The sequence below is a fragment of the Lepisosteus platostomus genome, chromosome 21, assembly GCF_059453375.1.
Source record: "Lepisosteus platostomus isolate fLepPlt1 chromosome 21, fLepPlt1.hap1, whole genome shotgun sequence".
Lineage (NCBI taxonomy): Eukaryota > Metazoa > Chordata > Actinopteri > Semionotiformes > Lepisosteidae > Lepisosteus > Lepisosteus platostomus.
In genome coordinates, this window is record NC_142631.1 from 3,294,982 (window position 1) to 3,309,735 (window position 14,754).

The window sequence follows — 14,754 nt, forward strand, 5'->3', positions numbered from 1 at the left end:
ATAATAATAATAATAATAATAATAATAATAATAATAATAATAATAATAATAATAATACGCGTATACAGAGCAATGCTTCACAGGCCTGCACTGCGGGGTCGTGAACGCTAGAGGCAGTGCGGACACACAGTAAAGTCCGCTCTTGGACTCGGTCTCCTTGGTGACAGGAAAGTTTGCCCGTGGGCTGAGGCTCAAGCGATGACCCCCCATCTCCTTTCGTGCTTGTAGTTTTGCGTGGAGGACTAAAGATGAAGGGGATCCTGCCGAGCTGAATCTGAATTTCGCGTTTTCTACATCGTTATCACCGTCATAGGCTGCAGGTGCCAAACGGACGTATTACCGGAGTCGACGCGTCATTTGTGTCTGACTCGCCTGCAGTCGGTCTGACGATCGTGCAGATTTTTTTTTGTTCAAGAATCTCTAAATATCTGAGCGTTTGCTAACACGTGTAATTGGGCGAACGAAAATAATTCAGCCGTTTTAATTAACGAAGGAAATCATTCTCAGGACCGAGCTTGAGGGACGATGGATCTCAAAGCTAGAGAAGGGACGACCGAGACCTCCGATACAATTCAAGAGGTAAACCGCCCAGTACCGATGAAGCAGGGAAAGTAAAACTTGTTCCTGGAGAAGGAAATCGGAAATTAGGAGCGGTTGGCGCTTGTTTTCCGAGACGCGCAAGCTTGGCGATCTGTAAAAATAAAAGTAGACTACTCTTAACGGGCGCTGGTAGGGAACAAAATGACTAAGCACAGGCAAAAAAAAAAACAAAACAAATTAAGACACCAATTCCGATTGAGTCGAAAAGGTAAAAACCAACAACAACGGGGACATCTGATCTGGGCGACACGTAAGCACCTACTATCTTAAAGTGCAGATGATTTTTATTACGGGGCTAACAAAGTATTCTGAGTGTTAAAAGTAGTTGAAAAACTTTTCAAAGCATTAAACGTCTTTCATTGCATTATGATGGAGCGTACTGGTGCAGTCTGGCTGCCGGCGCATCATCCAGGTGGGGCTGCACACTGGTGGTGGTGGAGGGGATCCCCATTACCTGTAAAGCGCTATATAAGTGTAAGCAATTATTCTTAAGCCTATCGCGATTCGGTGGTCAGCCCGAGGAATTTGTGGTGTAATTACTTGTAATGCGAGCTACAAAGAGCAGTGATCCCCTGACGTCAGGGGTTTGCGGGTGTCTGTCCGCCCGCCCGCCCGCAGGAAGTTCGCGCAGGCAGCCTGTTCCCCACCGCCGTCACGGAGGAGAAACTGCGAGAGGCCCGGGTGAGGTCTCTGAGGTGGATCTTCACCTCCAGCCGGCTGTTCGACCCGCCGGAGAGCAGGCGAGAGCGCCCGGAGCTGCACGGAGACTCCATCATCCGGCGGAGAGCCGCGGAGCAGTGAGTCCAGCTCAGGCTGATTGCACTGTGGCATCGCCGCTCTGAAAGTTGGGTAAATTCACAGCTCCCCAGTATAGGGCGGAGGGGTGGCTCTGTGGCTCAGGATCTGCGCCTGTGGCTGGGAGGTTGCCAGTTCGTATCCCGCAGCCGGCAGAGGAATCCTACTCCGTTGGGCCCCTGAGCAAGGCCCTTCACCCCAGCTGCTCCAGGGGCGCCATATAAATGGCTGACCCTGCGCTCTGACCCCCAGCTTCTCTCCCTGTCTGTGTGTCTCATGGAGAGCAAGCTGGGGTCTGCGAAAAGACAAATTCCTAATGCAAGAAATTGTATATGGCCCATAAAGTGATCTGATCTAGATGATTCCGGTTGCTAGGCCAGTACCCTACTGTGGAGTCTAGATGAGTGGGGAACCTTGTATAACCATAGGTTTCAGTATAAGATATGGGGGCACTTGATTATGTTGTGGGGAAACTGTAGCTTACTCTAGTACAATATGGTAACACAACATTCTGAATGAGCTCTTACTAATTCATGACAGCTGTACAATGTCTTGGGCCGAACATCATGTACGATTTTAATATTTCTGCTCTGGGGCTGCACCCCTGACAGGTAAGGTAATAGAACAGAATTGCTTTAACGTTGAAAGAAGAGTGTGAGTGATCCTCAAAGATACTGATGGGGTTGGCCTGTTCAGAATCAGCTTGGCCCCCTGAATCAGGACAAAAGTGCAGCTGTAGCCTGAGCAGAGTATAGCCAGCAGCCGAATCGCTGCAACGCACAGCTGGCAGCCCCACTGGAGCTCAGCGGGCGTGGGCCTGGCCAGTACCTGGATGGGAGACCTCCTGGGAAAAACTGAGGTTGTTGCTGGAGCGTTAGTGGGGCCAGTAGGGGGCGCTCACCCTGCGGTCTGTGCGGGTCCTAATGCCCCAGTATAGTGACGGGGACACAATACTGTAAAAAGGCGCTGTCATTCAGATAAAAGAAAACCGAGGTCCGGACTCTCTGTGGTCATTAAAATCCCAGGGCGTTTCTCGAAAAGTGTAGGGGTCTTACCCTGGAGTCCTGGCCAAATTTCCCATTGATCTTTATCAATCATGGCCTGCTAATAATCCTCATCTCTGAACTGGCTGCATCACTGTTCTCCTCCCCACTGAGAGCTGGTGTGTGGGGAGCGGATTGGCGCATCACCCAGGTGGGGGGCTGCACATTGGTGGCGGTAGTGGGATCCCCATTACCTGTAAAGCGCTTTGAGTGGAGTGTCCAGAAAAGCCACTCACTATATAAGAAGGATTATGATTATTATTATATTGTAAGTGGAGAATAAAGAGACATGTGCTTAAAACTGAGAACATGATGTGATTCTTTACACAAAGGCTTGTGATAGTCTGGATCAAACACCCCCAACGGTTTTTCCTTTGTTTGTAGCAGTGTTGATCGTGATTCCACTTAGATCTTCAAGGAATGTCAATGTGTTGTAAAGCTGTTAACCTCAGTGTCTTGTGCCACAGCTACGACAAGGGGCTGGAGGCCATGTCCGGAGCCCAGTGGGCTCAGGCTGTGACCTGCTTCTCGAAAGCCATCAGCCTGCAGCCGGAGCAGGTAAACGGACAGAAGTGTGGCGGACGCAGACAGTGGGGTTTGTGGTTTTCTTGTGGATGGGCTTGTTTTCTGAGTTACAGTTCTGTCCGTTTCTGAATTGGGGGGGGGGACGTCTTCTCCCAATGCGCAAGTGTCACTTATGTGTCCGGTTTTGATTGTGATAGGTTGTTAAACGACAGGTCCACTAAACCCTAATGAAATAACAGTCAGAAAGGCTGGCTCCTGAGTGTGGGATCAAGATTGCATTTACTTTGCCTTGTGTCTGCGCAGACTTGTGAAGCAGAAATGCATTGAGCCCTCCTTCAACTGATTGAACATATTGAGGGTTCACTCGTGGACCTGGTGCCTAGTCGGAGATGCTTTTATCGAAGGCAACCTCCCGCTATTACTTGGGCGTTTCCAGGTGGCGCAGAGCAGTCGGGTGGGGTGTATGGAGTGTGTGAGTCGCAGGCGGGTTATCCCCCTCCTTGACTGTGCTGTTGCCCCGCCGCAGGCCCGGCTGTTCGTGTGCAGAGCGGAGTCCTACCTGCAGCTGTGCGACTTCCAGTCTGCCGCCCTCAACTACCGCAGGGCCTGGTCCTTGCAGCCAGAGTCTGAGGCCTTTCGCTGCCGCCTGGGCTTCATCTTCTACCTGCAGGTGAGGCAGGGCGCTGTGCACCTGGGGGAGGGGGACTTAAGAACAGTTACAAATGAGAGGAGGCCAGTTGCCCCATCTAGATTCATTTGGCAGGTAGTAGTTGGGTGGAGGAGTGGAATCCTACTCCGTTGGGCCCCTGAGCAAGGCCCTTAACCCCAGCTGCTCCAGGGGTGCCGTATAAATGGCTGACCCTGCGCTCTGACCCCCAGCTTCTCTCCCTGTCTGTGTGTCTCATGGAGAGCAAGCTGGGGTCTGCGAAAAAAGACAAATTCCTAATGCAAGAAATTATATATGGCTTCTTATCTCTCTCCAAGGATCTTGTTTAACCATTTGTTGAAGGAAGCCAGGGTTTCGGTGCGGAAACCCAGCCATCCTTATCGGAATCGTTCTCACGTTTAAACACGCTTCCACGTAGTTCGCGCCCGATGCCCCCTGGGTTGCGCCCCACTGTTCGTTTCGAAGAAATCGGCCGGGCCGACGGGATTTTAAACACTCGGATCGGGCGGACCCCAGGGTCTTCTCCGCTCAGGACCGAAGAGGTTCAGTTCCCCCAGCCGGTCAAACTGGGGCTGCAGCCGGAGCCTCGCAGCCCAGGGAAATGTCCGGCGCGGCGGCAGGCGTGATGGAGTTCGTGTTGCCCGGAACTGCTGATCTCTCTCGCTGCGGCTTTTGCAGACATCCAACTGCAAGACCACAAAGCATTGAGCTCGCGCTTCTTCTGCTAGTCTTTTGCATCTACAATTCCAGGATAAATCAGGATCTTGCCGGAAAAATGGCCGAAATGGCTCTGCAAATACAAAGCTTAATTTTGATTGGGCAAGGCGGAGAACTTCAGCAGTTGCCCCACTCCGCGCCACTTTTCATTTTCTGATGTGTCTGCTATCGCTGTCCTCACAGGGCCAGTGTTTGTTTGACCAGGGATTGTACCTGGACGCCCTGGAGTCTTTCGCCAAGGCTTCTGAGCTGTTACCGGACAACAGGTCTTATCACATGAGGAGGTCAGTATGCCTTACAGGACAGGCTTAGGAATCCAGAGACTGAACTGATGCAAGGATCGGGTAAGGAGGTGGGCACAACTTCTAGTGTTCATGTGGAAAAAAACACCAAAACATCTATTTATTCACTGATTTTGATTTCTAAGTCGAAAGGTATACATTTGTTCCCTGCCCTCCTCTTTTTAGATGGTATCGGCTGTAATTTGGACGCGGTATTGCGTAAAAGTGCAGAAAGGCTTTGATGAACAGATGAATTCAATTCAATTCAACTTTATTGTCATTCAACTTACACAGGTGCATAGTATAATGAAAAGTGTTTCTCATTAGTCACCCAGGTGCAGTATATAAATAGGACAGAAGATAAGACAAGAGACAGTTCCACAATAGCAATAACAGTAACATGTGATAACATAACATAAATAACATGTAATCAAGTAATCAAAACTGTGCAAAATTCCGCAACAGAGAAAATATAACAGGACAAAAACAGTGCAAGGTAATTCTTGGAACAGTGCAAAAATAGTATGGTTAAAAATAGTATGGTTAATTAATAAATATTCAATATTATTATGCCTGTTACAGTTTTACTGGGCTATCGAGGGGACAGTACAATTTCGCCTTACATGTGTGTGTAGTGGTGTAGGAGTACAGTCGTTGTGGGTACAGGAAGAAGTGAGGAGAGATCATAGTATGATGGGAGGGAGTGGGGGCGTCACCAACTTGACAGCTCTGGGGAAGAAGCTATTTTGGAGTCTAGTTGTGTGCGACTGGAGTGACCGGAACCTTCTGCCAGATGGTAGGGGACCAAACAAGTTATGACTGGGGTTAGTGGGGTCAGACATAATTTTGGTGGCTTTTTTGAAGCCAACGAGTTTGGTTGTATCTGCCTCTGAAGGAAGATGGGAACCTGCAAAGCACTCTGGGATGTGGCGGTCAGGCAGGATGCCTCGGGAAATACAATTCTGTTGTTGTTGTTTTTTTCAATGGGGGAAAAACAACCCCGAAAACGTCAGGACACCTCTGGGGGGTCACGTTAAGATGTCTCTTACCCCGATACCCGGTCCAGGCCTGGTGGCCCTCTGGGTTTTGATCCTGCGGCCCATGGCATGCTCGCGGCGCGTTCCTTGTCTTGCAGTCTGGCCTGCCTGGCGGCTCTGGGCCAGCACGGAGACTGCCTGCGACTGGCGAGCAGCTGGCTGGAGACGGATGCCAGCAACCCCGACCTCTTCGTCCTGAGGGCCAGACTGCACAGGCACTTCAGCCAGGTCGGCGACCCCCCCACCCCCCCCCGCCTTACGGCAGTGGCCTCCACAGTCATTCCGAGGCGCTGAGCTCTGCCTCTTTCTCCCAGGCGACCCTGTGCTACCGCGACGTCAAGGCCGCCCTGGCGGTGGCGCCGGAGTTCCAGGAGGCCCGGCGCCTGCTGTCGGAGCTGCGGGGGGTGGCGGAGGGGGCTCGGGAGCGTGCCGTGTCCCGGACAGTGGGGGGGCAGCTCCGGGAGGCCCTGCAGAAGATCAACACAGCCGTGGAGCACGACCCAGAGCAGAGCCACTACTACCTCTTCAGGTAGGAGAGCCCCACCCGTTTCCTTCCACTGCCCATATGATAATAATAATAATTCGAATAATAATTCCTTACACTTATGATATAAAGCGCTCAAAGTGCTTTACAGGTAATGGGAAATCCCACTTGCGCCACCAATGAGTAACCCCCCCCACCCCTACCTGGATGATGCGACGGCAGCCAGTACACTCCCCACACACCAGCTCTCAGTGGGGAGCAGAGTGATGGAGCCAGTTCAGAGATGGGGATTATTAGGAGGCCATGACTGGGGAAAGACCAGGGGGGAAATTGGGCCAGGACGCCACCCCTACTCATTTCGAGAAACGCCCTGGGATTTTTAATGACCACAGAGAGTCAGCACCTCGGTTTTACGTCTCCTTCGAAGGACGGCGCCTTTTTTACAGTATAGTGTCCCCGTCACCATGCTGGGAGTCACACAGACCGCAGGGTGAGCGCCCCCTACTGGCCCCACTCACACCTCTTCTAGCAGCAACCTCAGTTTTTCCCAGGAGGTCTCCCATCCAGGTACTGGCCAGGCTCCCGCCTGCTGAGCTCCAGCGGGGCCGCTGGCGGGTGAGCCACAGGGCGATCTGGCTGCCGTGATAAAGCGACTCACCGCTGCCCCGGTGTCTGCGCGTCAGGAAGGGCTGCAGTCTCTCCCGGGTTCTGTAGGCCGCTGTGGTGTCTGTGCCAGGGCGACGCTGCACCGGAGACTACGGGACTTCAACGCCGCCATCGACGACCTGATCGAGGTGCTGGGGCGCGGCGGGGGGGAGCAGGCCGAGGCCCGCAGGCAGCTGGCGCTGACCTACAACGACTTCGCCGTCCACTGCTTCTCCCGGCGCTTCTACCAGGAGGCCGAGCTGCTGCTGAGCAAGGCCATCGAGGAGGAGAAACGGGAGAAGGGCCTGTACATCAACCGAGGGGGTAAGGGAGGAAGGAAGCCGGCGGAGGAGTAGAGGAGCTCGTTGCCGGACCAAATTCCCCTGACTGCGATCCCTAAACGACACACTGAAATATTTATACGTGATATTAATATATTTGAAGGGAAACTGCAGTCCCAAATTCCCAAATTCTCCGACGGGTTATTAAATCTCTGTAACAAAATAAATTCATTGCCGGTATGGAAAGAATCGACACATTTCGAATCGCGCGCTCACACACTCGGGAACTTTGTGTTGTAGTGGCAATGCGATGTGGCCCTTCCGGCTCGCTAGTCCCTGTGATGTACGAGCAAATAAGTACAGGTTGTGCAGCAGACATTTCCCTGCAGAACTGTCCCAACCTGATCTGCATGCAGAGTTGATGAGTACGTTCCATTTATCGACAAAACTGCCTTGAAGTCTAGAGCAATTTTTGCATTGGATTATGGATTATGTATTCACTAGCCTGCTTGTTCACAGTGCAATAGGGCAGCGACACATCACCGGCTGTGTTGCCTCGTTCTGAATCGCACAATATGGCGCTGCACACACCTGGAAATTGAGTCTGTTTTGTGATGTAAATTGCAGGTTTTATGAGTTACTGTGTCCCTTTGACTTGACTGTGGTTTGAAAGGCCCTCAGCAATGCCGATTCTGTCTGAGCCCCGAAATATAAAAAGAGCGCTGCTAAACTAGAATGATAATTGTATGCGAGGGGTCTGCTTGGGGGCGATTTCAAGAGCGTGAGATCGATCTGCAGCCATATCACCCTGCAACTCACAACTGGCAGCCCCACTGAAGCTCAGCAGGTGTGAGCCTGGTCAGGACCTGGATGGGAGACCTCCTGGGAAAAACTAAGGTTGCTGCTGGAAGAGGTGTTAGTGGGGCCAGCAGGGGGCGCTCACCCTGCGGTCCATGTGGGTCCTAATGCCCCAGTATAGTGACGGGGACACGATACTGTAAAACAGGCGCCGTCCTTCGGATGAGACGTAAAACCGAGGTCCTGACTCTCTGTGGTCATTAAAAATCCCAGGGTGTTTCTCGAAAAGAGTAGGGGTGTAACCCCGGCGTCCTGGCCAAATTTCCCCATTGGCCCTTACCAATCAAGGCCTCCTAATAATCCCCCTCTATGAATTGGCTACATTACTCTACTCTCCTCCCCACTGATAGCTGATGTGTGGTGAGCGTTCTGGCGCACTATGGCTGCCGTCGCATCATCCAGGTGGGGCTGCACACTGGTGGTGGTAGTGGGATTCCCCATTACCTGTAAAGCGCTTTGAGTGGAGTGTCCAGAAAAGCGCTAAATAAGTGTAAGCAATTATTATTATTATTATCAATTTAAAGGATTACGCGCAGGGTTCGGCTGGGGCTGTTTTAGGGATGGTGGCCCTCAGTGTGATGTCCCCTCTCCCGGCAGACTGCTTCTTCAAGCAGGGGGAGTGGACGTTTGCCTTGGCGGACTACCAGCAGGCTGAGGAGATGGACCCAGAGGACCGGGCTGTGTGGAGCCGCCTGGCCCTGGTGCACAACTCGCTGGGACTGCTGGAGTACCAGGACAGGCAAGCCGACCCCCCCCCCTTCAGACAGTGGGGATAAGACAGAGGCAGATCTCTTGCTTCCAGAGATGGGGTTTTCTGTCCTGATCCTGAAGAGCTCCGGGCCAGCAGTCTGTTTGGGCAACCATCAGTTTCTGAGCTCTGGCACGGTCACTTGTACAGGTCATGTGTTATAGTAAAGGATTTAGAGATCATTTGGAACACAATCAGAGGACCCTTCTGCCATCAAGGATCTGTTAAGAGTTCCTTTAAATATCTGCTTCCTGGAATGATAACTCACAAGTATCCATAATCTTTAAAAGCAGTTGGCGGATGGTTTATCTCTTGGGCTAACGTGATTGCAGTTGCCCAGGAGCTGGGTCCAGTTCTACATCATGTAGGACATAGCCCCCTCTGCTGGAAGATGCTGTCACTGCAGTTTCTCAGATTTTCTCTGGTCTCTGTGGTTTTTTTTTCAGAAAGGACCAGCCAGCGGCGGACAGATTTTCGCTCGCTATCCGGTACAACCCCGGAGTGTCCCAGTACTTCGAGAACCGAGGGAAGGCTCGTCTGAGGCTGGGGGACGAGGAAGGGGCGAAAGAGGACGCCATCACCTCCCTCCTGCTGGACCCCAGCAACGACCAGGCAAGCCTGCGGAGCCCCAGCTTAAAACCCAGCACTCGTGAAATCTTAGGATGGGATGCTCTGCTCAGACTTCTCTTTTCTTTGTGGAAGGGGGAAATCAACACTCACTATACTGTAAAAAAGGCGCCGTCCTTCGAAGGAGACGTAAAACCGAGGTCCTGACTCTCTGTGGTCATTAAAAATCCCAGGGCGTTTCTCGAAATGAGTAGGGGTGGCGTCCTGGCCAGATTTCCCCCCTGGCCTTTACCAGTCATGGCCTCCCAATACTCCCCATCTCTGAAGTGGCTCCATCACTCTGCTCTCCTCCCCACTGAGAGCTGGTGTGTGTGAGGAGCGGACTGGCGCATCATCCAGGTGGGGCTGCACACTGGTGGCGGTAGTGGGATTCCCCATGACCTGTAAAGCACTTTGAGTGGAGTGTCCAGAAAAGCGCTATAGAAGTGTAAGCAATTATTATTAAAAGTAATAACCAGGGCTTCAGTTCCGAGGAGCGGGTGGCGTGGGTGAGGAGTGTGTTTCCGTTGGTTCACGAAAGCTTGTGTTGCCCAGGTCTTGGCCCTGCTCTCGAGTCTCTTCCCCTGTTGCCCCATCCCTGACATCCTGTCCAGCGAGTCTGCGGGAATCGCCAGGGCCCGGCTGGAGAGCAGCAGACAGGCCTCTCTGCCTCGGTAAGTGGCTCCGTGGGGCGCACCTGCGTGCCGTTCGAATCCCGAACGGAGATCTCCACTTGCCTCCTGCCCCAGAGCTCCTCGCGCTGGTCGGTGTGCAGCCAGGACCATCACGGTGCTCGCCGGAAGACTTGCTCGGACAGAGCTCGGACCCTGCGGGGAGTAAGCCTTTCTCCATCTCCGGGTGACCTGGGGGAGGACAGGAGCAAGTCCATGGATTCTATGGGGGGGGGGCTGTGCACACACAGTCCGAACTTGATCGCTCTTTCCACTACGGGGCGGTGTGGTGGCTCTGTGGCTCAGGATCTGCGCCTGTGGCTGGAAGGTTGCCGGTTCGAATCCCGCGGCCGGCAGAGGAATCCTACTCTGTTGGGCCCCTGAGCAAGGCCTTTTACCCCAACTGCTCCAGGGGCGCCGTATAAATGGCCGACCCTGCGCTCTGACCCCCAGCTTCTCTCCCTGTCTGTGTGTCTCATGGAGAGCAAGCTGGGGTCTGCGAAAAGACACATGCAAGAAATTGAACTTGTAAACTTGTGTATGGCCGAGCAAGTGATCTTAATCTTAATGCGCCGTGCTGGTCTAAAGAACGAACGGTCCTCTTGCTTCTCTCGCTTTCCCCACAGCCTGGAAAGGAACCCGCCGAAGTCTTCTCCGGAGGCCAAGCCGGGGGAGGAGTCTGAGGACAGCGGGAGCGAAGTCCGGCCCTGTGTGGCGCAGAAGGACCTGTACCAGGAAATTGTCGCCAGCACTAGAAAGGTGCGTGAACCAGGAGGAGGGGGGGAGTGTCAGGACAAGCAGTGCCCTGATACTCGGGGGCAGCTTGTTTAAACTTTGAGACGCACCTGGAACAGGGTGGCAGGAGGTGCCAAGGTGACATTGCTGGTGCCCAGGGTTCAATTCCGGACCTGGGGTGCTGTCTGGGGGGAGTTGCATGTTCTCCCCATGTTCGCGTGGGTTTCCTCCCCCCCTAGTCTACAGCCACGCTTGCCTTCGGGGAAAACGGGCCTTGGGTTGAGAGTGTTTGTGTCTGCGGCTGTACCCTGCGGTGGTGTGCCTCACCCCATGTGGAGCCACTAAATTGGATCAGGCAGTTGGGAAACGGATGGACAAGAAAGGTGCTGAAGTGCAGACTGTTGGGAAAGGACACGTTCAGTCGGAGGAGACCGATGCGGACAGCGTGTCGATTTCTCCACGTCAGTGTCGACATGTTTACAGCATGATCATAACTTTAGGGCAGCAGGTCTTCTTCGGGGGGGGAAAGATTGTGTCCGCTGGTTTTTGTTCCAACTTCAGGACAGGCTAATTTTGTTTCCGTTTTCTATTTGAGGTGTTTTATTTTAAAGTGCTCTTGAAAAGCTCAGGGAGATTTGTAATGGGTATGAACCCCGGGCTAATTAGAGCCGATGGTTCAGGACTGTCCTTCTCCAGGAACGAGAGCTCCGCTGTAAGCACGCGCAATTAAGCAGAACGGAAAAGTCAGACTCCCCGTGGGGGGCCTCTGTTGCAGAGTCATCCCTCCGGGGGTCTAGCCTGTGACTAGCGATTAGTCACAAATACGGGAGCAGATCCTTAAGCTCCACGTTGAGACGAGACTGCCCAAAGGGCGGCGTGCTGACGGGGCTGGAAATAATGCACTTTTACACCGAGGATTTTGGAAACCAAGGACAGAGTGCAGAAACAAAAAGTCTAAACCAGCAGGCAGATCAGTTTGAGGCTGAGAAAGGGCCCAGCTGGAGCACGAAGCAGCAGACCCCCAACTTAGGACCGAGAGCCCCTGTATTCATGAATACCTGCTGTGGGCTCAATTTCAAGCATACCTGGCGAAAAGGGAGATCTCTCTGCAGCAAGCTGTTCCTCTTTTCTGGAAAGCTTGAGGTCTTGATTGGAAGTTGTCCTCCCCCAAAATGGTCAGGTGTCCACACGACTGAAGTGAAGACCAGGTACTTCTTGGGTCAGGCTGGGAAGTTCAGCCACGGCCAGGTGGGTTGAGCTCGCAGACAGGCCTGGGTTACTGAGAGCTCTCCTGTTTGTCTCCCTGTCTGGCGGTCTCTGCAGGCGAACGCCGCGGTGAAGGGGGCACTGCGCCACCGGGCCACCCTCCGACACGCGGGGCCCCGCTTGTCCCCCCCGGCCCCGGCGCACCCCGAGAAGCCCCCGGCTGGCGAGGAGGGGCGGCCCTACCGCTGGAGGAAGTTCAGCGAAGGCGTGGGCCCCACGTTCTGCTAGGGGCCCCAGGAAAGCGGCACCATCCCACCCCCACCCCCACAGACTTGCCAATAAAAGACTGCTTTGCTTCCTGGCCCCAGGTGGTTATTTTTGAACCCAAGATGCCACAAGGCAATGAGCTGCTCGCCGTGGTTCACCATCGTGATTGCATGGGATCACGGACTCCCAGAGGGGCTGTTGCGTTAGTGCTGGATTTACAGCCGGTGTTTTCTCAGCGCTGAAAACACACAGACAAGGGCTACCTTTTCCTTGGTTGTGTGTTCACTGCATGCTCCCCGGGAACTGCTCTCTCTCTCTCTCAGACTGTAATAATAATTGCTTACACTTATATAGCGCTTTTCTGGACACCCCACTCAAAGCGCTTTACAGGTGATGGGGAATCCCACTACCACCACCAGTGTGCAGCCCCACCTGGATGATGCACCAGTCCGCTCCCCACACACCAGCTCTCAGTGGGGAGGAGAGCAGAGTGATGGAGCCAGTTCAGAGATGGGGGTTATTAGGAGGCCATGATTGGTAAGGGCCAATGGGGAATTTGGCCAGGAAGCCAGGGTTACACCCCTGTAGTAAGGACAGGTAAAACCACAGGTGGTAGGAAACTTTGGCCTACAGAAGCAGTCTGGGATTCACAGCTCTTTTAAAAGCTCTTCCCCTTTTTAAGCAGTGTTTAGCTGCCTGCAAGTCTTCAGAGGCCTAAGGTCACCTGGCGGCTGTTCTCACTGAAAAAGCAATGCATTGACAAAGCATGCGTTTCGGTTCATTCTGCACCCAAAGCCAGCGGGGAGGCCATCATAGACCATGTGGAAAGAGCTTTCTGTGCTGTGAAACTCGTCCCCCATTTTCACAGGGCACAGAGGCTCCAGCGCTCCTGAGCAGGCAGAGTATTTGGGGGGTGGGTGCCCCTGTCGCCGTGGGCACTAGGGACAATTTAAAACCGCCTTTAAAAGCGGGTTTAATCCCTGATGTTTATTGGCTTGCTGTCGATCCTTATTTGATTTTAAAACGTATCAAACGAACCCCAGCATCCTGGCCAAATTTCCCATGGGCCTTTACCAGTCATGGCCTCCTAATCCCATCTCTGAACTGGCTCCATCACTCTGTTCTCCTCCCCCCTGAGAGCTGGTGTGTGGGGAGTGGACTGGCGCATCATCCAGGTGGGGCTGCACACTGGTGGTGGTAGTGGGATTCCCCATGACCTGTAAAGCGCTTTGAGTGTCCAGAAAAGCGCTATATAAGTGTAAGCAACTATTAGTATTTCGTATATGAATAGGTGGGCTTGTAAAGAATTGTGTATGCCTTAGAGCAAAATAAAGGTGATGGAGTTTAATCGAAGTTCTTTCTTATGTTAAATCATAAATATAAATTAGATGTCGTAAAGGAGAAGAGATTCCATATTTGTCAAAATCACACATTGCTGTGACCTGCACCATTTCAGAAAAAAAAGTATTAGTTCTTACACAAAATGTACAAATCTTATTGAAGGGAAAATGTTTTGGAACTTGGACAGCTTTGGATATCACATAATTATATATATTTATATGCACACACAGCTGCTCTACAGTAGAAGATTACTGTATATTGCAGAGTTATGATGAAGGCAGGCAAAGTAGCCAACTGTTCAAACTCGGAACAGGGAGTGACCCAAGGCAGGCTGCACGTGTGTCAAAAATCTCTTAAAAAAATAAGTTTAGTTATTCCTAAGGACCACAAGAGGAAGTTGCGTGTTTAATGTAGCCTGTTCTAATGGGGGGAGGGGGAGGACAAAACAAATTGAGCGCAGAGCTACGACACAGCGTTTTTGATACATTAGTCCCAAGGCACGAATACCCTTGCCATAAAAACATCTCCTGCTACCCGCCTCAGTACCTTCACCTTACAGGTGCTACAGAGAACATCAGCACACGCTTTTCTGCTGCTGGTTTTTTTCCCCAGGTCCCCGAAACACACCATGAGCAAGCGAGGGGCTGTGCTGATCAGTCTGTGAACTCGAGGCAGACCCGTCCCGTTCGTTCGTTGTCAAGTGTCGAATTCAAGCCAACTTCAGGCCGTGAGGAAAACAAGACGGGCTTGCTAGCTCTGAAGGACAAAATAAAAAACGGGGGTTCTTTTAAATATCAAGAACCCTGAAACGCATGCACTTCAAGCCATGAGAAAGGTAGGAATGCTTAAAAAGAAAGGTTCTTCCAGGCAGATGGTTCGAAGTCATTTGATTTCTTGAAATTGCCTCATTCAGGAAGTTGTTTTCGACACGGCCTGCTATGCCACCTTCAAACAACTTCGGGTTTCAGGGCCGGGCCAGAGAAAGGACACACACACATACAGTTTGTGCAAGAGCTGACTGCACATTCCTGGTATTGGCTCTGGCTTGGCTTTGCAACCTGGAACCTCTGCACTGCTTAACCTGCCTCATTCCTTGTCATCCTGCTCCACACAAAGGGAACCACAGGTTCAGACATTTGGTGTCTGTGCTTGGCTAAGGAGCCAATGACGAGAAGCTACAATCTGTACCCAGCTACCCTCTTAAAGGAGTAAATTTCACACCTGGGCAATAGCAGCACAGTACCGAT

General features: G+C 52.3%; 1 protein-coding gene across 1 annotated transcript; it reads left to right on the forward strand.

Moving 5' to 3' along the window:
* The first annotated feature begins 128 nt into the window (after positions 1-128).
* ttc16 (tetratricopeptide repeat domain 16) lies at positions 129-12,261 on the forward strand. Its single transcript, XM_088615470.1, has 13 exons — positions 129-579; positions 1,219-1,397; positions 2,906-2,996; positions 3,490-3,633; positions 4,531-4,631; positions 5,764-5,893; positions 5,980-6,194; positions 6,886-7,118; positions 8,531-8,672; positions 9,128-9,293; positions 9,843-9,961; positions 10,585-10,717; positions 12,017-12,261. Exons 1-13 carry the CDS (start codon positions 526-528, stop codon positions 12,185-12,187), a joined length of 1,878 nt encoding a protein of 625 aa, XP_088471596.1. The 5' UTR covers positions 129-525; the 3' UTR covers positions 12,188-12,261.
* The last annotated feature ends 2,493 nt before the right edge of the window (positions 12,262-14,754 follow it).

Bases quoted from the DNA above. Each gene is read 5' to 3' on its own strand.
- ttc16 (XM_088615470.1), top strand. From the start codon at position 526: ATGGATCTCAAAGCTAGAGAAGGGACGACCGAGACCTCCGATACAATT. The intron at 3,634-4,530 runs GTGAGGCAGGGC...CTGTCCTCACAG, and splicing joins GCTTCATCTTCTACCTGCAG to GGCCAGTGTTTGTTTGACCA. The intron at 10,718-12,016 runs GTGCGTGAACCA...CGGTCTCTGCAG, and splicing joins TTGTCGCCAGCACTAGAAAG to GCGAACGCCGCGGTGAAGGG.